Source organism: Fusarium fujikuroi, chromosome FFUJ_chr03 (genome assembly GCF_900079805.1).
Source record: "Fusarium fujikuroi IMI 58289 draft genome, chromosome FFUJ_chr03".
NCBI lineage: Eukaryota > Fungi > Ascomycota > Sordariomycetes > Hypocreales > Nectriaceae > Fusarium > Fusarium fujikuroi.
Window position 1 is genome coordinate 3178150 of NC_036624.1, and position 23570 is coordinate 3201719.

The 23570-nt window shown below is 48.4% G+C and overlaps 10 protein-coding genes; 4 read left to right on the forward strand and 6 right to left on the reverse strand.

Annotated features, from left to right (window-relative positions):
* Positions 1-436: 436 nt before the first annotated feature.
* On the reverse strand, positions 437-2053 carry FFUJ_03081 (related to SAD1-SnRNP assembly defective; the record flags this gene model as incomplete). Its single annotated transcript, XM_023574887.1, has 1 exon — positions 437-2053. One exon carries the CDS (start codon positions 2051-2053, stop codon positions 437-439), a length of 1617 nt encoding a protein of 538 aa, XP_023428165.1.
* Positions 2054-2529: 476 nt separating this feature from the next.
* Positions 2530-5354, reverse strand: FFUJ_03082 (related to UTP13-U3 snoRNP protein; the record flags this gene model as incomplete). XM_023574888.1 has 3 exons in its annotated part: positions 2530-5051; positions 5103-5130; positions 5178-5354. The coding sequence occupies 3 exons, from the start codon at positions 5352-5354 to the stop codon at positions 2530-2532; spliced, it is 2727 nt and encodes a 908-aa protein (XP_023428166.1).
* A 375-nt stretch (positions 5355-5729) lies between these two features.
* FFUJ_03083 (uncharacterized protein) lies at positions 5730-7470 on the forward strand (the record flags this gene model as incomplete). XM_023574889.1 has 4 exons in its annotated part: positions 5730-5765; positions 5825-6160; positions 6219-6397; positions 6450-7470. The coding sequence occupies 4 exons, from the start codon at positions 5730-5732 to the stop codon at positions 7468-7470; spliced, it is 1572 nt and encodes a 523-aa protein (XP_023428167.1).
* A 1264-nt stretch (positions 7471-8734) lies between these two features.
* Positions 8735-9940, forward strand: FFUJ_03084 (related to methionine adenosyltransferase regulatory beta subunit; the record flags this gene model as incomplete). XM_023574890.1 has 3 exons in its annotated part: positions 8735-9002; positions 9064-9516; positions 9639-9940. 3 exons carry the CDS (start codon positions 8735-8737, stop codon positions 9938-9940), a joined length of 1023 nt encoding a protein of 340 aa, XP_023428168.1.
* A 1387-nt stretch (positions 9941-11327) lies between these two features.
* Positions 11328-14666, forward strand: FFUJ_03085 (uncharacterized protein; the record flags this gene model as incomplete). XM_023574891.1 has 2 exons in its annotated part: positions 11328-12761; positions 12825-14666. The coding sequence occupies 2 exons, from the start codon at positions 11328-11330 to the stop codon at positions 14664-14666; spliced, it is 3276 nt and encodes a 1091-aa protein (XP_023428169.1).
* Positions 14667-15257: 591 nt separating this feature from the next.
* Positions 15258-16372, reverse strand: FFUJ_03086 (probable farnesyl-pyrophosphate synthetase; the record flags this gene model as incomplete). XM_023574892.1 has 2 exons in its annotated part: positions 15258-16181; positions 16253-16372. 2 exons carry the CDS (start codon positions 16370-16372, stop codon positions 15258-15260), a joined length of 1044 nt encoding a protein of 347 aa, XP_023428170.1.
* Positions 16373-17610: 1238 nt separating this feature from the next.
* Positions 17611-17993, reverse strand: FFUJ_14896 (uncharacterized protein; the record flags this gene model as incomplete). XM_023574893.1 has 2 exons in its annotated part: positions 17611-17848; positions 17956-17993. 2 exons carry the CDS (start codon positions 17991-17993, stop codon positions 17611-17613), a joined length of 276 nt encoding a protein of 91 aa, XP_023428858.1.
* Positions 17994-18805: 812 nt separating this feature from the next.
* FFUJ_03087 (uncharacterized protein) lies at positions 18806-19339 on the reverse strand (the record flags this gene model as incomplete). XM_023574894.1 has 2 exons in its annotated part: positions 18806-19153; positions 19229-19339. 2 exons carry the CDS (start codon positions 19337-19339, stop codon positions 18806-18808), a joined length of 459 nt encoding a protein of 152 aa, XP_023428171.1.
* Positions 19340-20262: 923 nt separating this feature from the next.
* On the forward strand, positions 20263-22421 carry FFUJ_03088 (related to cell division control protein CDC23; the record flags this gene model as incomplete). XM_023574897.1 has 4 exons in its annotated part: positions 20263-20360; positions 20416-20961; positions 21014-21146; positions 21201-22421. The coding sequence occupies 4 exons, from the start codon at positions 20263-20265 to the stop codon at positions 22419-22421; spliced, it is 1998 nt and encodes a 665-aa protein (XP_023428172.1).
* Positions 22422-23323: 902 nt separating this feature from the next.
* FFUJ_03089 (uncharacterized protein) overlaps positions 23324-23570 on the reverse strand; it is a gene marked incomplete at both ends in the record, with an annotated part of 1327 nt that continues 1080 nt past the window's right edge. The window contains one exon of the mRNA XM_023574898.1: positions 23324-23545. Within this exon, the coding sequence (XP_023428173.1) occupies positions 23324-23545 (222 nt within the window).

A 23570-nucleotide genomic window follows, 5' to 3' on the forward strand; every position in this document is an offset into this window, starting at 1 on the left:
ATCTCGGTATAGTCTTTGTATTGTATATCATGAGTGTCTTCAAACGTCAGCGTTGAGGGGCATATTCTTTTTGCTCGTTCCTTTGTTTCCAGAATCACCTTTGGGCGGAGTTGGAGAATTCTCCTGGATGGGGCTGTGATACCGTGTTTATGAGGCTTAGGGTAGGTGGACTGGACAACTACTTAGATATGAGACATCGGCTGCGCACGACGGGCGAGGTCACGGTGATGACCTTGTTTATGAACGATGTATTACTAGCTGCGTATGATTAAGTACGGTTTACCATAGTGTATTTCAGCGAGAGCTATAGTTCAAAGAGCGAGCTTATGGGGCTGATATTTCTCTCCCAGGAACGAGTAAATCGGATCGTCAAGTTGTGGTATTAAAATCTACTGTGTATGTACGGATAGAGGCTCACTATTGGCGGTATTTACCGTCATGGGGCCTTGCCTTTGCCCTTGGAATCTCTCCTCCGTTCCCAGATCTGGAGATATGCTTCACCAAGATATAACAGCTCGCTCTGTACTTTATCAACGTATAAGTCTTGACAGACCACCCATTCACCCGTTGCCTTATTTTTCAGCTGAACCTTCCAAGTCTTACGTTCCTCACCGCTGTCAACAACGTCCTCTCGTACTCGAACAGCTTCGTGAATGACATTGGCCACCAGATCATACCAGATGGGCTCACTTGGGGGCCACTCCTTGGGGTTTGGCTCAACGTATGGTGACATGTCGAGATTACGGGCGTCAAAAGTGACGATGGTTGGGTTGCGCTCAGAAACAAACTTGTTCTGGGAGAAGCGCTTGACGTGAAAGGCAAGAAAGGGGGGAAGAGGGTGCATGAGTCGGTAACGTTTGCGTTGAGTATGGTGTTCTTGAGCCCTCTGACCATCATATTTTGTGAGAATGGTTGTCAGGGGAACTTGAGGGATGATGTTCTTTTCGAGCTCGTCCTGAAAGAGTGGTGCTGATGGGAGGTCCAGCGTCAGAAGGAGGAAGCGCACAATGTCCACTTTGACATCCGCATCTTCGAAGCGCAGTCGATCAGTAGCGTCGGCACGAGCTGTGATGGCCTGAGACTCAACCTTCATCTTACCCTGAAACGTACGCTGGATCATGGAACTGCCAGGTTTTGTCTTGCTGCCACCAAGCCCAAGGTGGAGGTTGTTCAAGAACCAGGATAGAAATTCGACAGGATCCGACTGAGTTGTGAGGGTAAAGCGCTTGTTTGAGCGCAATGATATCTCCTGGAGAAGTTCATGAGGAGAGACGTGAGCCTTGAACGCCCTCGGATTCCAGATCTTGCGGACTAGAATGCTGCATCGCTTGACAAGCTCCGTCTTGTTCGAAAAGTCCTCGAGAAGCAGGTAGTTGCGCAATGGCGCGACATGCGCAAGAGCCTGGACTATGACGTTGAGATAGTCATTCTCCTTGATGTTGTTCATTCCCACAAACCCAGGGATGTACACTTTTCTATCAAGGGTGTAGCTGGTACGTGGTGTGCGGTCCATCTCGATAACCTCCTTCTTACTATATCGCGGATCCGACACGTACTTGATGTCGTCGAGCGCGCGACTCTTGACCTCGTATCCTTCAGGAAGGACATAGACACGCTGCGTTTCTAGATTTATATAGACGTGGTGATCCTCGTCAAGCGAGTGGAAGTAAGCGTGGGATTTCGGACCACGACCTTGGAAATACTTTCCACACACAAGGCATGCGTAAACGTTTATGTTTGAAAGGGAAACGGAGCACAACTTCTCGAAGTCGAAGTCGAGCACGTTGCGATCGATAGTATCGAGGTAAAGGTCATCATACCCGTCAGTAGGCGCTGACTGTCTTATAGGTGCTGCGGCAGTGGGGTCTTGGTCGTCGTCTTCGTTTGCGTCGTCTTCTTGCGCATTCCCTCTGGTATTAGACTCATCGATAAGTTCGTTCGAAGCACCGTTCGGTTCAGGTGAATCAATGTCGTCCAATCGAGATCTCTTGGAAGCTGGCGAGGCTACACCAACAAGATCGTCGAGGGCCTCGGAGGCATGGCGCTTTGCCATTGTTTATCTCAGACAGCCTAATGGATATAGCTCGCTTCTGTGCGGGTTTACAATGTAATGATTATTCGCGACCGTGGCCGTGGTCGCGTTCGCGTAATCGTAATTAGGACTTGATGCCAAGGAAGAAAGATTCAAGATGCAAGTATGATTGTGGTTATTGGGTGGAGCCTTGAAGCTCAGGTCCAGGCCCACTCTGGCAGTGGAGGCCACCTAAATATCCCTGTTACAACATATGACATTCATCTACTCCGTAGGTACCTATAGGTAAGTAAGTACCTTAAAATCTGTCATAGACTACGCTCGGTATGTTGTTTTATTACCAGTCACAGCCACAGGATAGGTAAGTACCCAGAAAAACAACATTTTGTCTATAACCTTTGTACTCCGGAATATGCCAGAATGACCATACCTACCCAGCTACTTACTCTGACCAAATGAACAAAAATGAAGGAAAGAAAGCAGATATTGGTTTTGATCTATCCTGCCATGACAACATCGTTGGCCGCATCCTTAATTAGGCCATTCCCATCTTCAAGCAATGGCGCAAGGTCGTCCATCTCCTGCAGGGTATATTCTACCAGATAACTCTCATCAACCAATTCCTCGGTACGCTTGTAGTGCCTCTCAGTGTAAACACGAATGGCGTGCAACACGTCCTTCAGGCTCTTCTGTCCCTTAGCCCCCTTAACAGACAAATTCGAGAACTTGGAGGCAGGATAGCTGCGAATCAGAGTCCACAAGATTCTCTGTGCCACAGGAGCTGTGCGCGCGTTGGTATTCCAATCTCGCAGCCTCAGAAGCAGCATGAAGATCTGTTCATCGGATAGGCTACCCAGCACCTCGTCCACAGCACTCAGGCCACTCAAGCTGCCCTTATCGGGGTTGTTAGTTGTAATAACTGATGTGAATAAGTTGAGAAGCCTCCCAGGGTGGTTAAGTTGCAATGCAAGAATGATGGCCTCGCGGAAAGAGCCAGCGTGTATGTGGTTCTCAAGCTCCTGTTCCTGCTCAATCAGTTTGAGAGCAGCCTGGGATGCTGCAGCTTGAGTCTCTGACGATGTGTCCTTCCAGAAAGTGACAGTTGAGTCACCACTTCCGGACACAATAGTGTTATCCTCGGGGTGAACAGCCACAGCCCAAACACGATCCTCATGATTATCAAGTGTGCAGTCAGCTTCGCCTGAATTGGCATCCCAAACTTTTACAAGGCCATCACCGCCGGCGCTTGTGAACTGGACTCGCTTCTTGGACTGTTCTTGACTAGCGGGCATGTTCAACCATGCAACTTTCAAGACACTGTTAGAATGGCCCTCGAAAGTCCTTATACAAGTATAGCTGGCAAGATTCCATAGCTTGATGGTCTTGTCACCGCTGCCAGTGAGGATAGCGCCCTTTCCAGTAACAGGCCCATCCTCGCCTTGAATCGCCGGCATATTGGCAGGAGAGAACTGAACTGTCCAGACACCACGCCTGTGACCACGCAAGATGCCCTGAACTTCACCCTCCTTCACTGACCAAATTTTGACAGTTTTGTCTTGAGATGCAGAGGCAAAAAGTTGACCCGAGTGGTGAACATTAATGGAGTTGATGTCTTTTTCGTGAGCCTTGCGAGTGAAAATGGCCCGAGAACCACCCTTTTGACCTTTCTGCTGAGGCGTGCGAGGAACATCCCATTTCTTGACGGTCTGGTCTTGAGACCCTGTGATGAGGAATGAAGGAGGATGGTTAAGGGGGTCTAACCGAGCTGGCGAGGATTCTGGAGGTACTCCCTTGGGCAACGCAACAGCACCCAATGATTCAGCATGACCGGAGAAAACAGCCCAGCAGATATAGGAGTTGTTTGTTGGATCGACACGCCAGAGACGGGCGGTGTTGTCTTTCGCTCCAGTAGCAATCCAGTGGCCTGACCAGTCGATATCCAGTGAGATGACAATTTCATCGTGACCCTTCAGCAGAGCAACATCTTGACCAAAGTAGGGGCTTGAATTCGAATCCCAGTCGGCGTCCCCTTTTTGAGCCTCGATGACTGAGACGATCCTGATGTCCTCCGAGTTTGTGGCCAAAGCAACCATCGAGCGGTCCGGAAGCAAATATCCGAGATCGATTATGTCGTCATGTGTGCCTGATATCCTTCGGAAGGGTTCTGGAGCAGGGAGGGAGGTGGTCTCTGCCTTTCGTGGAGGTTTATATAGTGCAAGAGTATGGTCGACCTGGACAAGAAGAATAAACGGGAGACCAGGGCGGTAAGTACCGGACACAATGCCTTCCTCTTCACTTTTCGCAGATTGCTGGGGAGTGATTTCCTTGCCCATATCCGTATCCCAGATGCGGAGAGAACCATTGGCACCAGCGGAGTAAGTCAAGCTTCCATTTTCGATAAAGCCAGCCGTTTCGACCAGTTCGAGGCAAGGAACAACTTTGCGAATCTTCCAGGATCTGGCGTCCCACCAAGTTATGGTCTTGTCTCTGCCTGCGGTAACAAGAGCGTTTTGTTCTGGGGAGTAGTCAAGACCTTGGACGTCCGAGACGTGCGATTCCAGATTGGCTACACAACTACGCTTGTGCAGGTCCCATACACGGACCTTTCCATCTTGTTGGCCGCATGACAGCCGGAAATTGATAGTGCTTGAGTCCACCTCTTCTTCATCGGGCTCTTCTTGGTACTTGCTTTTCATGCCCTTCCCTGAATGACTGTCGCTCGGCCGAGCGGCAGCTTCGAAGAACAAAAGCGCTGATACCAAAACAGAGGACCCACGGAAAGTGTGTGTAACAAAGCCACCGATGATATCCCAAACTTTGACAGCTCCATCGGTTCCTCCAGTGGCCAACAGCGTGCTGGTCCGATCTACTGCCAGAACGACGACTGGGGTAGTATGCGCCTTCACTGTCCTTGTTAGTGTAGCGTCAATAGTTCCGTCTTCTTGGGACACTCTCAAGGTGTATATTCTCATTGACAAAGAGCGGGAGCATATGATAAGGTGAGATCCAGAGGGCGTTACTATAATCAGTATTAGTTGCTTGCACGTTTGAGCGATCTTTGGAGACTAACAAGTTAATGTTGAAATGAGCTCTCCATCCTGAGAAAGTCAGTCACGGTCTAATGTGATTTGCACGTGGTCCTTACACCCTCGATTTGAGCCAAATGCTTCCCGTTTGTAGGATCTGTGAGAACTGCATCCTCGCCGAGAACAGTGGCTAGAATACGTGCGCTGTTGTCAATAGCCACTGACCCCCCTGTGAATATGGGGCGTATGACATGGTTTACGTCAAACGTGGTCTTCAACGGCTGCTTATTTGCCATTGTATTGTTGTGATTCTGAGTTAACAAATATTCAATGTAAAGAACATCATGGTCCGCGCGCATGAGGTTTCCTGTAATTTTTTTTTGGCGCCTTATCAGAGACATACATTTGATTGGCTATCGGGTACATTAGCTCATCTACACCAGCCACATGAAACGCCACATTTTCGTTCATCGGGTTAGCCGTCATGACTTCCCTTGAACGACCGCCGTAATCCATTGCAGCCAAGGTAAATTCATTCAGCAGATCGTTGATACGCAGGGAGAGCTCACGTACAGAGCTTATAGGGCGACGGCGACTTCAGCCATACCATAAACTGTACATGAAGCAACTCATGTCCGCCTTGTGTTGATGAGTGCTTACCTACCTTCATCATGGGAATGCAGGGCCCTTTAACTGCCCAAGCGCTTGTAAGACATCCTGTAGCCCCAGCCCTCGATTGTTGCTATCGAATTACTGACACTGTCAGGGCCGGTCTCCTTATGACGATGTTGTTGAATGGGATGATGATCATGACGAGCCACCAAATACCAATGACTCTGGCCAACAATATGACCATCGCGGCCGTCCCATCAACACTGAAACGAAAAGAATCAACAGAGACATCATTCGTTCCCATAATGAAGTCATGCTAGTCATTGGCGTCGCTGAGCAAGAGAGTTCAACTACAAATCCAGAGGCCGAGTCTGATAAACGTCATGCCATGTATGAGGATGACATGGGCACAAACCTTGCCTTCTCGGCCCTTCGTTGCGTGGACGCTGCCGGTGCCTTTGGGCTAGATGGCTTCCGTCAGCGAGTCTTGGTATGTTGTTGAAAACCCTTCCTGTTCTTTATGCTAACTAGGTGCCTTACCATGGCAGATTTTCAAACGCTATTCTCACATCCCGTTTTGGGATTTGTATGCACAGTCCCGAAGTACCTTTTCTATCTCCCAAGATCTTCTGCCTGGTGCTTCCGTAAATCTTTTCAGTAATTACATCGACCGACAAATTGCTCTATTGTGGCGCGACAGGCCCGACAGGGTGTTTGCTCGTCGACTGTAAGCCTCTCCCCAATGCCAGTTATTAACCTTCACGGCTTACAAGCAATAGCGCCCATGAAGTCTGGTCATACGTTCGGGTTCATCTAGAGCTATATATTGCTCTGCAACGGCTTGGCCTAGCCTCAAGCACTAACTGGCTCCCAAGCCTATCCTTCTTCGTCCCATTTACTCAAGATTCACCAATTCCAGCCCCCCCACCAGCAAAGGATCTTTCTTTCCAGTCTCTTTTACAGTGGGTTGGAGGCTTGTGTATATGTTCGACGCCGTTCCTCGTCTGGGTAATGTCCCAGAGACTGATCCGTGACTGGAGACCCCAAATTTGGGCGAGAGTATTTCGGTGGTTACCGAACACTGGTTCTCTCCCTGGCGTGACTAACAGCTGGATGCAAGCCGACAGGTCTGGTGACAGATCAGAGCACCGGCGTGCTCGGAGCACAATCGACGATGTGTCGCCAATACGGCCGATCGACGGACAAATGCCCAACGATACAGGTCCAGTAGAAGCTGTCCGGCGGCCAAGTACTTTCTCAGCGCGTGGGGATGACTATGCAACTGACGAAGAAGACAATGAAGGGCTTAGTGCCACCTTGATCAGCTTCGATGTCGAAGCCACTGCTGAAACCAGCGAAGCACCTCCTGGACTCTGGAGCGCCGAACTAAGACCAAGTGTTGAAGCAAGGGGAGCACTTATGCCTACAACCACCTACTGCGATACGATGCTGACGCAGCTGCCCCCTTTGATTGCCTCACATATCTTTACTGATGCCGTTTTGAGATTGGTGACTGCACCGTGGGAAGCAACCGCTCTGCGGTTGATGGCGCATAGTCTCCGCCAACGGTTTAATCTCCCAACTCATGACGTTTGCGAAATTAATCTTCTCAGTCATCTCGATTTGACATTCGCTATCAACTTTCTCGGCACTCAAGTGCTGCATTTAGCTTTGTGCGGAGAGATTTGGGCAGCCTTCACGACAGTGGCCACAGTTTTACACACAACCCCTGACGAGTGGCGGGAAGCCGAAGCCGAGGAGCAGGAGAAAGGACAAGATTGGACAGATGAGACTATTTAACCAAGGCCCGATAACCCCAGGTTTTCATACCACACAGCATATATCAGAATGCGCCTGTCCAATATGAACGATTTGACCACGGATTCCATATGTTTAGTCAACACTGCGTAGTTTCAACATTGACTTGCTTGCGTTCTTTGATGCTCTCAACCGGGATCTTCTTGACCTATAGGGGGAACAGGCTTGGCATTGGACGGATTGCTTTGTCCTAATCGTTACAGTCAAGCCGTGCAAAACGCGTGTCATGAAAAGATAAGTTGAATAATTGCATGAGAGATTGCGTTGCAGCCTCGAACCGGCTCAGAAACCATGATGCATCATGGCTGTTTCAGAACAACTTCCATGCCAGACTAAAGGTCTATGTGACTGGCTGAACAACCCGTTTTGATGCGCTGCATAGTAGAGATGCACGCAGAGGCTCAGATACCGGGAGATGGGCCTTAAATATGGATGTATTGTCGAGGGAACGTTGCGATCTGATGAGTTGCAAGTAGTCCCATACTATCGTCTAGTATGTTTGCGTTGCAGCTAGGATATACACAGCAACATAATGTTGAATTCATCATACCTTTCTTAGATTATTATCACGTCCAATTCCTTCAATCTGCCCATGTTGTGGAGTTACCGTTATAAGTATTGATTGTAAATTTGTTCAGCACATCGATCCCAAACGATAAAAGACTTGGGTAATCTAGAATAAGCTTAGGATAAGTTTAGGATACCTTTTGCTGAGTTATCTTGACACCCTATATTAAAGTCTTATGCTTTCTTGCTCCCCGAGGGACTGGGAGGAACAAAGCGTAGGTAGGTTCCAGGGAGGTCCAGTGTGTGGTCTTCGGAGGGTTATATATATGACTAGAATATTCGATTATGATTCAAGGACAGATAGTCAAAGGAAAGTGATGCAATTTGTATCACTTAGAAATTGGGGTGCTTCTAATTCAATCGTACTCAATAGTAGACGAGTACCAAAGCTAGCACAATAACATGAGGCAGATGCGGTACAGGTTATCCATACAATACTTATTAATTTCCTTGTCATAGATCCCGGTTTAAAATTCATGTCTTAGTTAGCCTTGTACAGTAGCTTCAGCGTCATTTCTTGCCCCTCATGATCATGGATGTTACCCCCACCTTGACTCTTTTTGATGATGACATTTCAACTGCCACTTCAATTTCCAAACCAACCTTATTAGCAACCACCCGAATCCTATAAATGAAAAATCACTTCAAGGATATCAATTGTCCTGCAAATTATTGAGCAATGTCTGAGCGCACTGTCCTTATCACCGGCGCTACCGGCCTCCTGGGTCGTGAGGTCGCTACAACGTTCGGCCTCAAGAACTGGAATGTCAAAGGCACGGGCTATTCTCGTGCAGATGGAATCAATAATTTCAAGGTCAATTTAAGCAATGAGACGGAAGTGGGAGAGTTTCTGGATGAGACCAAGTTTGCAGACCCTTCCCTCTATGGATGCTATGCCAGTAGACTGACATTGCTACCTACCTTCAGACCACAGGTTATTGTCCATTGTAAGCTACCTGGTATGTTTCATTCGTACGGAGACAGAGACTAATCAATTACACGCGAAAGGTGCTGCTCAACGGTTCCCAGACAAGGTCGATAAAAACCCCGAAGGTGCCCGTGAACTCAACGTCGCTGCGAGCAAGGCACTCGCTAAGCTGGCCGCGGATAGAGACATCTTTGTCATATATATATCAACCGACTACGTGTTCCCTGGCACGCCGGGGGATGCTCCATATGAAGCCGACGCCAAGCCTCAACCGACCAATCTTTATGGCCAAACGAAGCTGGATGGTGAGCGAGCCGTCTTAGACACGCTGAAGCTGGTTGGAAAGGAGGGCCTAGGTGTCGTTCTTCGAGTTCCTGTCCTTTATGGGAACGCTGAAACGCCAGCCGAGAGTGCGGTCAATGTTCTTATGGATGCACTATGGAAGGCACAGACACAGGGAGCTGAAATCAGCATGGACCACTGGGCAATTCGCTATCCTACGAACACAGAAGACATCGGTAGGGTCTGCCACGGTAGGTCTCACCCTACTTTTAGCCACCAGGTTTCAGAACCACGGTGTCATTTGGACAAGTCTTGCCAAAACTCTTTGAAGGTAAACAAATGCGCAACAAGATTTCGCTGACATTAAGCACAGATATTTCCGTCAAGTACCTCGACACTCCAACTGAGGGGCGATCTTGTCTTCCTCAAATTCTCCAGTTTTCCTCTGAGGATCGAATGACGAAGTATGAGATAGTGACACTATTTGCTGAGATAATGGGCCTGTCAACGGAAGGGATTAAGCCCAACACGGAAGGGAATGACCCAAATGCCAGTGTGCAGCGACCTTACGACTGCCACTTGAGTACAAAGGCACTGAAAGATCTGGGAATTGATGTTTCAACCTGCGACTTCAAAGGCTGGTGGAGACGTGAGGTTCGCGCATTTCGCAAGTAATAGGGAGCACTGCCAGCAGGGATCTCTGCATTCCGGTGTGGGATATGTAGTCTCAAGAGCAAAAGTTTCGGATGAGACCAAGGGTGCCCTTGAGTCGTGCTTGGTGGAAAAAGGGAGGATGTCTTGGATGTAGAAAATGGCTGAAGACACGACGTATGAAGAAACCAGACCACCAAACTATCACTTCATTATTTCATTCGTTGAACTGAAGAATGATAAAAGAAGACTATGGAAAAGTCACGGCTTGGTCATGATTTTGCCAGATCGTAGCAAGATATCAACTCAGCACGTTTCTGTTCGTTGGGAACTCTTTCGTGGAACACCTAATTATCTACCCAGGTAGTCAGTGTTTAAAACATGTTTTGTCCGCCGCAGAAGGTATTTTCGAATCCTGCTGGCAGCAGCAGCAGCTACATAGTGCAAGGGGAGTTGTATGTCTCAATGAATTAGCTACCTTAGGTACCTAAATAGGCACCTGGTTAAGGTAGAGAGCTGGCTATTACTCGGTCATGAGCCACAGTGTCTAAGAGCGCTATCTTCATTTGAATCAGGTTCTTTTTTTTTTTTTTTTTTTTTTTTTTTTTGGGAAATCCGCCCCCATTCTAGGAAGTATTTATGCGTTGCTGAACACTGGAATGAATGTCTCAAGGGAGCAAGTTGCACCTCGGCCCTTAAAAACCTGTCCTCATACCAGAGACTCATCTCTTGCACCTGGCCACATACCATTGCTGCGATTGAGCGGGCTTTCATTACATTACCGAAAATCGAGCTTTGTCTAGGGATGAGTCCGTACTTTCTCGTTAAGTTATGTGGTGCTTGCTTCTGTTATTATGGATGCTGACTCCCGCCCCCTTCGGCGCCCTCGCCTTGCATTCTCGTCGACTGCTTGTTCAAACTGCAAAAATTGTGGCCGCTGGTTGCTCTCCTCACAGCATCTTCTTTGAAAAAACTTGCACGATCAGCTTAACCCAAGCATTTATTCCAACATCAGCAATCAGCATTGTTCACCTGGTGTGAACACTTTTTGAGTTTCGGTCTCGTGTTATCTAGATACGAAAGCAATCGTTTGCTGATCATCGAATCGAAATTCAAGTTCTCATGGATGCTACTAAAAGCCATCGGCTTTTATTGTCGGTCGTTTCCTATCATTTATCAACTTCCGTGGAGTAGACGTGTCTGATACGAAAACACCTGCCTACCTACTACCTAAGATCAACCCTGTCGGCGATCTTAAGCGACGACCTGCCCAATCTTGCAACATCGGCTCGATCCGAAAACCTTATTGGGCGCTTCAGGTTCTCAAAGGGTCCGATAGGGCTGCATCAGTGCTATTCAAGGGTCCATTCACCACTGCAGGAACAAATTCGTTAGCGGCAGCACCATTAGTATGTCGTCGTCAGTGGCGGTCGCGGCTGCCCCATTGCAATTTCATGACTACTTGCAGTTCCCAATCAATGATACAAAACCACCAATACCGGACTTCTCGAAATTTAGAAATTTACGAGGGAAAAGTGTGTATGCTGAATCTCGAAAAACATTTGAGGTTTATGCCGACCCGCCATCAGAAGGAGCCCATTTTGCCGAGGGGGATTGTTATCCACGGCTTGACTCTGACTCACCAACATTAGTCGCGCGAACCGTTCGACGCCGGTCCAGGAGTGTGACTTCATTATTAACTTTATCGCGCGAACGAAAACTTATTGAGCCGGTGGTGGTCCCAGCGCTGCCGTCCCCTTCAGTCTCGGTTTCAGTTGGCAATCGCGGAGTCGAATTCTTGAAAGGTCTCGCGGGGAGCGTTACAGGGGTCATTGGTAGCCGCTCTCCACGAATTGCGCCGGCCAGCGCTGCTAATGGCAATGGGCCCAATAGGCACCGTCAGGATTCGCTGTGCTCTGTGCCTTCGATCATTCGCTCCCCGGTTCCGTCAGCACTGGTGTCGCCGTGTGCACAAAGCTTCGTTGGCGCATCAGGCAATTTAAACTTAGCTTCAGCAGAGTCTCAGACCGCGCCGTCGCCCGCTGTCCCACCCGGCCCCAGTAGCCCCCTGGCAAGTCCGTTATATGTTCTAACGCCTAAAACTACGAATATCCTACCATTCTTTTCGAACTTAGCTCCGAAACCTCTAACTCTACGATCACCAAATTTGAACCAAGAGTTCTCACGCAGCACTGCGCGTCTTACTGGCCGTGACCGCAGCCGCAGCCGCAGCCGCAGTCGAAGTCGAAGTCGAAGTCGAAGTCGCAGCCGAAGTCGTCCCCGGGGCCCAGACTTGTTCAAACCCCTTCCACCGACATATGCTTTTGATCTGCCAGCTCCAGAATCACCTATACTTCGTACCGTGCCGTCTGCGAGCGATATTGCCAGATTTAAACGTCGCAATCTACATGCCTTGCGTATCAATACTGAAACTGCCGAACGCGCTGCAAACATTGAACGAGAGGACCTTGAGCGCGAGGAAGACGAGGCTGAACGCCTAGCCGCCCGTCTTGAGGCTGAGACTGATCGCATCCTCGCCGAGCAGAAGAAACGCGACCTAGCCCGCCGCCGAGCGCAACTGCCGACTCCATCCCCCAAATTTCCACGATTTCTTGTTCTTGACAAGTTTTCATTTCTCTATCGCACCCGGCGATCGAATGCTTTGACAAGCCAAGCCGACACGCCAAGCCCAGGGGCACCAACAGCCTTTTCTCTTGATCTCAGCCGGCCTACCAGTCCTGAGGAATCTTCATCACCAGGAAAAATGAGTTTCATAGAACAGGGTGGTAAAGGTATCGTGCCAGGCACTGACGCCCCAACTTCGGCCAGCAATGGAGGTGAGAGAGTAAGTTGTACCCCTAATCCTCAGGTGTGCTCATTCAGATTCTAACATGGGTTTTCTCTGTAGCGCGTGTGCGTACGATGCATATCATCAGTCATCAATCTTCCCGTCAACACTGATACCTCTCCTGTTGATATCCTCTACTCGACCGCCAACCTGACCAGCCATGATATCGACCCCAAGGCAAGCGTGTTGATCGAATGCTACGTTGAACTTGGTCTCGAACGGCGCCTTCGCCGTTATGAACGAATTCGTGACGTTATGAATTCTTGGGATCGTGACCAGCAGAACTCCCTTCTTGTTGTCACCAATGATATCTCACAATCCAATGACCCTGATCTCGATATGAAGTCTGTCCCACGAACCCCAACCCCTCCCCCAGGCTTCACGCTGCAAATGTACCACTCTTCCAGGCCAGGTAAATGGAACAAGCGATGGATTACCTTGCTGGAATCTGGTCAGATGTTTGCTTCCAAGAAGCCTGATTCAAAGGCTTCGGATAAAGACAGTACTGTCCTGTGTCATTTATCAGATTTTGACATTTATACACCAAGAGAGAGTGAGGCCAGGCGTCATTTAAAGGCCCCCCGTCGCTTTTGCTATGCTGTTAAGAGCCAACAGAAGACATTCGTTTTTCCAAACGGCGAGAATTTTGTTCATTTCTTCTGCGCTGAAGACGGAAAGCTTGCCAGGCGTTTTCTTGAACTTGTGCAACGTTGGCGAAGCTGGTATCTTGTCAATAAGAAGGTTGACTTTGAGAAAAAGGACAAGCCCCCGCAACTTGCCATGCACTTAGAAAACGACACGGTTCCCAAAGCCATTTCCAGACCGAAGAGTTCTACCACACCTAAAGGGCATAGTACGCAGGTTTCTGTTGACGAGACGCCATACACCATTGGCGCTTTCCAGCCACTTCTTGATATGGACCGCTTTGATAAACCCCTGGAGGAGTTCGGCAAAGATCTAGAACAGGACAAGACAAAACATGGGGATCATGATACTGAGTTTAAAAGTGGACTCGTCCGGAAGGCGACCTGCAAACAGCCAAACGTATTAACATCGTCCAAATCAATACATCAAAAGCGTAGGTCACCGCCAACGCCTCGAGACGAGGCGCAATTCTCTTCTACGGGGCTTTTGGGTCAAGTATACGAAGAGAAACGCAAAATAGCTGAACGGGCGCCTGTCGTCAGCCTCCCTCCCACCAACGCGGCTTTCACAAAAGGAGCCTCGCTCCTGGGTCAAGGGTATGAGCAAAAGCGCAAGATCTCTGAGCGAGCGCCAGTCAACAAAAGTGTTGCTTCAACAAATGCCGCTTTCACAGAGGGTCCTTCACTTCTCAACGGTGGTGTTGTCTCGCCAACGTCTCCTAATGAGAACATGGCAGATTCAAAATCATGGTTTCCTTTGGGAACAGATCAGTCTTCTCAGCCACGCTACCGTAGTCGATCTGTCCGAGATCCCAATAGGCGTCCTACCACTTCTGAGAAGGTCCCAGATATGCCACAGCCGCTAGTAAATCTTACCAACAGCTTCCCTGAGCCGCCTCGCTGGCGCGAGAACAAGGGCCATGGTGTAAAGGCCCCAGCCGGTGGTCCCTTAATCAGTCTCGCTACTGGGGGACCGACGAACAATTCATTCAACACTCGGAGTGCCTCTGGTCTTGTAGGGCAGTCTCGACCTCTGCCCTCTTCTTCGTCCATGACGGTTGTTAGCCGTCCTCGGAGCCGGTCTATCGCAGGAAACCAACAATCGCCTAGCCATGCTCCTCCTGTTCCTCCTTTGCCAATCCGATCGTTACGTCGAGAAAACACTGCGCCGCTCGAACAGTCTCGTGGCCGTGATCCTCGTCCGCGAGAGCCGTTGATTAATCGAGCCGGGACGATGGGCTTCTCGTCAAGGAATTAAACAGAGGCCGGAACCTTCCTTACTTCCTTTCACAAACGATGGGCTATTGAAGGTGCCGTTAAAAGCTTATGCAGTCATGTCCAAAGAATAAATGTCCCTCAATCATGACTCTGTGGCCGTCTTTACGAATCAGAATATTACGTGCGGCAGTGGTACATAGTACTGGTTTGGGTGAACAGGAGTGGAAGCGGTAAAGAGAAAGTAATGCCAGGCTCAGGCAGGGACTTACGAGTTATGTCTGGTTTTGCCGTCATGTGTTCCTTTTGCCGTTTTCCTGGAGTTTTTGTTTTGCATGACTTCTTTCTGGATCTCTATATAACCTTGAACAAGAGCAGAGGCTCGCATTGGTACAAGATGGCGGGTTCCATCTGTTCCTTGAAGAGTGGGTTTACCATACGTTTTATGATATCAGCTATCTTCTTCCATATCTTCTCAATTTGATTACTTGGGTCATCGTACGTGCCGCTGGTCTATACGGCGGTGACACATCTGCCACTTTCGCTCTGAAATCAACCTTTGGAATTCGGTCGTCTATCGCACCCTTTCCTTTTGCACTCATGTATGGATATGATTCAATTCAGAGCTTTTAGTTTACTTGCTGCGCTTGTAGATCTTGGCAAGGAAGGCCTCGAAAACAGTTTTCTTGAGACCATCGTTCTCATCGATGTTAGCAATGCGCTCACGGATTTGGCCGACAACTTTCTCTTCATAGTCCAGATAACGCTGCTCAAGATTGAGGTCATCGTAAAGCTTCTTGACGACCTTCTCCTTCTCATCGTCCTTGCGGCCATAGTTTTCCTCAAGAATCTTTCGCTGCTCAGGGGTTGCTACGGCCAGGGCCTGGTTGACGAGCCAAGAGCACTTGTTATCCTTGATGTCGGTGCCGATCTTGCCTATATGCTCAGGCTTGCCGAAGTTGTCAAGGTAGTCATCTTGGATTTGAAAGTACTCCCCGAGAGGAATGAGGATATCCTCAGCTTGCTTGAGGTTGCTGGGAGTGGCAAGGTTGAGCTGGTGAAGGGCGAGGGCGACGGGGAGGTAGAATGAGTAATAGGCGGTCTTATAAATGACAATGAAACTATACTTCTCAAGAGAGAAGTTGTCGAGGTTGACATTGTCTTCAGGAGCGGTGAGTAGGTCGCACAGCTGGCCGAGCTCTGTCTGAAAGGTGGTCTCGTGGAAAAGCTCGATAAGATCGACGTAGGCCGGGTGAGAGCGGAAGTACTTCTTGAGAAGAGTGTAAATGGCCGATTCAAGCATGAAAGCGTCGTTGATAGCTATCATGCCAACACCCTCTTGGCGGTACCAACAGGGCTGGCCACGGCGGGTAATGCTCGAATCCATGATGTCGTCGGAAACGAGAAAGAAGGCCTGGAGAAGCTCCGTCATCCAGCCAAGCGTAGCAGCTTGGAAATACTGCTCTTCGGTAAGAGGCTTCTCGAGGAGGAGGGAGACCGAGTCGGGGACGGACATGCCGCGGTTGCATTTTCCACCGAGAGGGTTGACTTCGAGAGACTATGAAGCAGCGTGTCAGTTCAAATTGGAACTCGATATATACTGATGAACAGCTTTCATTCTACACTTACTCTTTTGTACCAGTCGAGCTGCTCTTGAGGGAGCTTGTAGGAGCGGGCATGGTCGAGAAGAGCCTCCTCAAGCTTGGGGTAGACGGAGTTGAACTCCTGAAGGGTGGTTTGTTGAGCCATCTTTGCTGAATTGTGTTAAGTGAGCTACGTGTGCGCGCTGGAAAGGAAAAGAAACCTGGAGAGTCCGTCTTTGGGGAGAAGATGAAGAAGGAAAATGAAACTCAGAAGTGAGAATGACAGACTGATCTTCGGAACATGTACGATAATTACCGGACAATTATCTACTTATCTCAATAGACTGGGGTGTCTTTTTTAAGAGGGGATTTGCTCAGTGCCCCTCTTCCTTTATTCGTGAATTGGAACAGGAGGGCTGTGGGCGCTTTGATTTGCTCGGTGAGGCCAAACAAAGGAGGACCCCGGTTAAGGGACCAGTGAAGTGGAGGGGTACTAAGCCAGTATCTACTAGTACCTTATAGTAGGTACAGGTAAGGCAAGGTGCTACCTAACCTACCTACCTAAGGTAGGTGGGGGTGCTGGGCGGTGAGAGCAGCCTGATAGGTAGGTACCCTCGGGGGGCAAGAAAACAGTGAACCTTACTGTAGGGTGTCAAAATAAACTTAGCAAAATCTATCCTAAACTTAGGCTATATTACCTTAAGTCTTCTTATCATCTAGGATTGAGGTCCTGTGTTTTCTTTTCTCTCCTAGGGTACCTATGTACTGGTTAGGTACCTTACCGGGCTACTACCAATCTGGGAGGATAGGTAGGTCGGTGGTTGATGAAGGAAGCAAATACCGAACTCTGCAACTAGCGAGGCCGATGTGTATTTAATCTTAAAGGATACACATTTAGAGGAGTTATCAGTGGCACCTGAAGGGCTCAAACGTAAAGTCTAGAAAAACCTCAATGGCAAAGGATCCGTTGAAGTTGTTGATAGTACCGTATCTGGCAGAAATCCAATAGCTGCGAAAAAGACGACGGACTAGTTAGTACTAAGTTATTGGTTGTCTGAGGTTGGAAATTGTTGTTATTGGAGGGTCGGAGTTTTTGACCAGGTATCTGCTTCTGACACTACTACATAGTAGGTAGGTATCCTTCCTAGGGAGGAAAGCATACTCAGGACCTCAATCCTAAATGATGAAAAGACTTAGGTAACTTAGCATAAGTTTAGGATATCTTTGCTAAGTTTAGGATACCTTTTACTGAGTTTATTTTAACACAAACCGCGTATCAAGGTCTCACGTTTTCTTGCTCCCCGAAGCCTGTACACACCAAGTCCGTTGTGCCTATATTCGAAGCATTATCTAAGCCCTTGAACTCTTCAACGCCATGCCCTTCCATGGATGCCTAGATCAAACCTAGCCGTTGGCTTCTTCTTTATATTGGCTGATCCCCTGTGGCACAACATACTTGATCCGATCACACCACTCTGTATCATTCTCTTGAATCACGGCCAAGGCGTCCAGCAACGCTCTCTCTGATGCACCGTCCCTCATCATCACCACGATGCACGCAGCGCTGAGCTCTGCGTTGCGAAACCCTCGGACAAAGGTTTCCACATCGTACATATGCGCGAGTCGAGTATGCGTCGGCGTACTGTCCAGTTCTCTACACTTCTGGATTGACGGCTAGATTATCAATAACGTCTCATCGATGACGGCTGCTGACATGCATCGGGTAGAGGAATCTGCACTTGTACATACCTGGCAGTCCTGGCACCTCTCTCCCACGGACTTGACATAGTTGTTACACTTCCTACTACCCCAACGATGGCTTCAAGGCCAATGCATGATCTCTTTCTTTTGTGGCTCAGCCGCAATATTTGATATAGAGGTGTTGCTAACGAGTTCACTGTTCTCTTGATGTATGCTCAGCCAGAAATTCAGTTCCCTTCTCGAATAAATTCCGTGTGCACTCGCTCTTATACTATGTTTCGCTCGGTGACGAAGCTTGACATGGTAATGATTCGGTTCGCACGTGCTGCAGAGGATTGTGCGAGGTTGTATCGGACACTCATTTTTTGAGACGTCGCTGATATTCACAGCCGTTCGAATGCTGTGATACATGTCCGTTGACTGAGAAAGCAAGCTAATGCACCCGTGCAAGAGAGCCAAGTGCTGGATCTGTGGCTTTTGACGAAGGCGAGGATGTACAGAAGCACCGCAGGGGCCTGCGCTCTCTTTGAAGGGCAAAGTGTGAGCAGTAGTAAGATGTGTACTATTCAACGCTGACTCGATTACCAAGGCACTGCCGGGTCTGGCTTCCGAAAAACACTCAGAGGAGATGGGTAGCAGAGGCCAGCCACCATGACTCAATGAGTGCCGGAATAGAGTTGACAGTTCAAAAGTTACTCACTAGAGCCTATGTTTGAAGCATAACGGTGCAGGAGTAATCGTATAGACTGTTTAAGAGCTTTTATTACAAACTCAGCGCTCCCATAAACTCGAACCGACATCCTCAACATCTTCTACACAGTGTTCACCTTCTCTTGAGTCTTGGATGCCTCTTCAACTTAGCATGCCACACTAAGCTCAGGTACAACAACCTACATGTTTATTTCATCCTTGGCTCCCAGTTTTTGCCCAACTTTTCTTCCCTCAGTCTCTCAAGTCGTTCCGTCAAATTATTGTGCGTCCAATCCATAGGTCCCCTATCCCGCGCTGCCTCAAGTGCGTCGCAAACCGCGTGGTAGACTTCACTGAAATTACGAAAAATGTAGTCAAGTGCAGCAGTAAGAAGATTATCCACGTTGTACCTTTTCTTTGCCTTCTCGATGTACTTGTTGACCCGTTCGTACGTGATGCCATCCATCTCACGATATTTGTCAAGTAAGTATTGCGCGAACTCGATGTGGAGATCTGATGCCTTCACCTCATTGTCTCCGAACTGCCTACCCATTCTCTTGAGAGTCAATTAGATGGTGAAACTCTGGAAGCGGCACTGTGGAGTGAGTGCCCGTGGATGTATTGTCCTTACCTCGCAGTCAACGCATATGCTTTTCTTGAGGAACACATAGTTGGGGCACTTGACTTCTGGTGTCCAACACAAGATGCAAGGGAATATCCGAACAACTCTGTTGATATTCATTGTACTCCTCCGAGTGACCCTAGAAGATTGGTATCAAGTTTGAGTAATTCTCAGGGAAGGTTGCCAAAGGTCTAAGAGATGCGAAGTAAGATGGCCGTGCAAATGAAGAGTGAGCAATTCTTATGGAGACTGAAGCATTCATTGCTTTGATAGATTCGATTGATGTAAGTAAGGAGAATCTGATAGTATAAACAGCGATAAAGCCTGGTTTTTATCCTTCAACTTCACCCATGTCTTCTAGTATCTCTCCATCGGTTAGCCTAGCAAACAATTTCACACAGATATGAATAAAACTCTGTATCCATAAATGCCTTGATGAAAAACTCGAGTGGTTTCACCAAGATTTCGGAGTATTGATTGATCTTACTTTCTACTGGCGCTGCTGTCGTACAACATCCAACGTTTAAAATGAGTGTAAGTGGATAGAAGGGAGGTGGCTGCAATATTGGTTCAATGGTCCATGCCCAAATTCTCGCACATCGTAAGATACGGCCATGCCCTTGACAGTTCAGAATTTAAATTGTGTGTAACAAGTGACGGTCCAAGTTCAACGGCTCTGATTCATACCTGACGATATTCCTTTGTGTGACCTTTGTTGTACCCATCATGCATAGTGCGAGTATACAGTATTCTTCTTACAAAAGCACTGTCTATGATGCGCGCCCCAAGTTGGTTGTTGACATGATGGGCTGTCAACGCTTCGTGGTGATGCTCATGACACCTCCCAACTTCGCATTGGGACCGCCAACAACGCCCGAAGCCTGGCTATAACTCACCAGGTGGTGGCCTTCAGAAAACCCTCAATCCAGTGAACATCCACAGGTAAAACACAAGAGGCCCGGCGCGCAGGCGTTCCCAACTTTGTGCCGTAACCGACTCCCTTCTGCCAATAGCTACCCCACCAACCAACAAAATAGCAAAAGATGGCACTCAGTGTCCACGAGATCTCCCAGTTACGTGCTGCCTTGCAAGACGCCGTCGTCAAGTGTTCAGAAAGATGCTTGTATCAGTCATCCAAATGGTAATCAGTTTCACCAAGCTATTATTAACAATGGCGCATGAACTAACATTGTCAGGGCTGCTGAACTGCTCAATGCGCTCCCCGAGATCGAAGAAGACGAAGAAAACATCAACCCTGCAGATCCCGGACACGGCTCTCCGATATTCGCTGCGAACAGCGATCCAGAAGAAGCAATTCTAGAAGCCAAAGAACTTAGCAAATATCTCTTAGCCAAATCTCTCTTCGACTGTCGAGAATATGACCGTTGCGCTGCTGTGTTTCTGCCCGACTCCCTCCTTTCAAGTGTTCTTGCCTCGCGTGTAGACAGCACTTCAGCATCTTCCACCACTCTAAAGGGGAAGGGGAAGGCGTCCAGAGCTTCATCTGTGATGCCACTGCCAAAGCTCAGTCAGAAAAGCCTGTTCTTAGCACTATATGCCAAGTTCATGTCCGGGGAGAAGCGCAGGAATGAAGACTCCGAGATGGTTATGGGCCCTCAAGATCTTGGTACAATTGCCAATAAGCAATTGCTTGTAATAGGTCGATTCTTGGCAACTTGGTTCGAGGAGAGGACAACGGAAGACGATGAAGTATTGGGAAGCCAGGGATGGCTCGAATATTTGTGAGTGCTATTCTTGTTGATTTAGTGTTGATTGACTAATCACAACCTACAGATATGGCATGGTGCTAGCCAAAGAGAAGAACGATGACAAGGCACTGGAATATTTTATCCGAAGCGTGCACAAGTACACCATGAATTGGGGCTGTTGGTTGGAAATGACGTCGTTAATATCTCGAGTTGAAGATGTGAGTCTCCCATGTAATATCCTCGCTTCTTTTCAATCGCTAACACCTTCCAAGTTGAATCGGATATCCAGACATTGTCCTCAGAATATTGTCTCTTACATGTTCCACTTGCACACCTCTCTAGAACTCTACCAACAAGGGCCTGGCCTGGCCAATTCTCTTGAGCAACTTCTCTCGATATTCCCGACATCATCTTTCCTTCTCACATGCAATGCACTCCTGGCATATCACGCCAAGGACTTGATGGCTGCTGAACAGCACTTTACTCGACTGCTGGCACTCCATCCACATCGGCTAGATTCTCTCGATCATTATTCTAACATTCTCTACGTTCTCAATCTTCGCCCAAAATTGGCGTTCCTGGCACACCTATGTTCCAGCGTGGACAAATTCAGGCCCGAGTCTTGCGTGGTGATTGGAAATTATTACTCTTTACTGTCGATGCATGAGAAGGCTGTCCAATATTTCCGTCGTGCGTTAACGCTAGACCGGTCATGCTTGTCGGCATGGACGCTAATGGGTCACGAATATGTTGAACTTAAAAACACCCATGCGGCAATCGAGTCGTACCGCCGTGCAGTTGACGTGAACCGCCGGGACTATCGGGCCTGGTATGGCCTTGGTCAAACATACGAGATGTTGGAGATGCATACATACTCATTATGGTACTACAAGAAGGCTGCTGGTCTACGACCATGGGATGGAAAGATGTGGATGGCTGTAGGCTCATGTCTACAGAAAATGGGCCGAGAACGGGATGGTATCAAAGCCTTGAAGCGAGCTTTACTAGCTGATGCTTACTATGACGTGGGGAGCAGTTTTGGTAGCGGTGATCTCCTTGGCAGCCGGAGCGCCACGGGCCATATGGACCCCGACATCCTTCTGCAGATTGCGGTTATGTACGACCAGCTTGGTGAAGAGGAAGAAGCCAGGTCATACATGGAATTATGCGTGGCCCAGGAAGATGGTGGTGGAGCTGCAGAAGCTGATCCGGCTGAGTCCATTGCTATTCACAACGACTCTCCACCCGGCTCAGATAATGGTGCCGAGGGCAACGAGAACCCAGGAAACGAGGGAACCGGAGTCACGGCGGCGACAAGCAAAGCGCGCATGTGGCTGGCAAAGTTCTCAATGCGCACTGGAGATTACATAACGGCCTCTCGACTTGCGGGAGAGTTGTGTCAGGACGGTGTTGAAGTGGAGGAAGCAAAAGCACTTGTGAGAGAAGTTCGGTCTCGGATGGAAGCGACGGGAATGCTCGACCCGCTGAGTTAGCAATATCAGCAAGGACAAGTACATACCTAATCGTGTATTCAGAAGTGTGCAGCTAAGGATGTTTTTGGTTGATGAGAATCTGCATCACGTTGCTCGATGAATGTTCAAATAAAGATGGCTAGTAAATAATGTTATGCAGAGAATACATTCACCACGAGTAGCCACTCGAGAATACGCTAACAGTTGCATGATCTACTATGTACCTATTTAAACTTCCCCAGATCTACCATCGATTGCATCATCGATCATTCTCCCGAAAGCTGCACTTGTAAATGGTAGTCCCATGATGAGAGTTGAGGTCGGCCCGATGATCGAGGTCTTTCCATGCACTATTCACACTGAAGTATATTTACACAGATCGGTAGTAAGTACCCGAGAAATGCACGTTTCAGTACCCGAACTCATCGAACGATAATCGCGGGAATCGTGCTAAACCAAGCCCAAAGCTCGGGAACCCATTGCTATAGCAGGGTTTTCCTTTTGTCTATGACTGATTAATAGATCGTGACGATTATGAAAGCGAGTCAAGAACTCACATCACTCTGGCTAGTCATAATACAAATATCTCCATGCAAGATGGCAACCTAAAGTCTCTATATTGTCTTGCTATTGCAATCTATCCAGATGCCATGTGCTTTCGTGAGTAATCTCTGGAGAGATGTAAGAAGCAACTTGACTCTTCTATCTATGTTGGAAGCAGCTATGGCTTATATAGCTAAGCTAGACTTCCAGAAGGTTCATTAGGTTTACCTAGTTGACAATCTACATCTAGCAAAACATACAAACATAACTAACAAACATAGCAAATAGCAAGTAAGAGAAGCAACAAGTCTATCCAACAATCTCCCACATCATTGGTGTCAATAATACAGTTTGGTCTAACATTGCTTTCCCAGGAGTGATCACATGGCCAAAGCTGCAACACCAGCCAATACGAAAGCCCCAAAGCTTCCAGACACCTTATTAGCAGCGGCTGAAGGCACAGAAGCCTCGATAGTACCAGTAGGGTTGACTGGGGGTGGGGCAGCTCGAGATGGAGGAACAGCCGGTTGTCCGGGGATAGAGGGGGGAGGAGGAGGTGGCAGGGTACCAGTAGCTGGAACTGTAGCTTTTGTCGGAGAGGGCTCAGATGGTAGGAGGAGGGGGAGG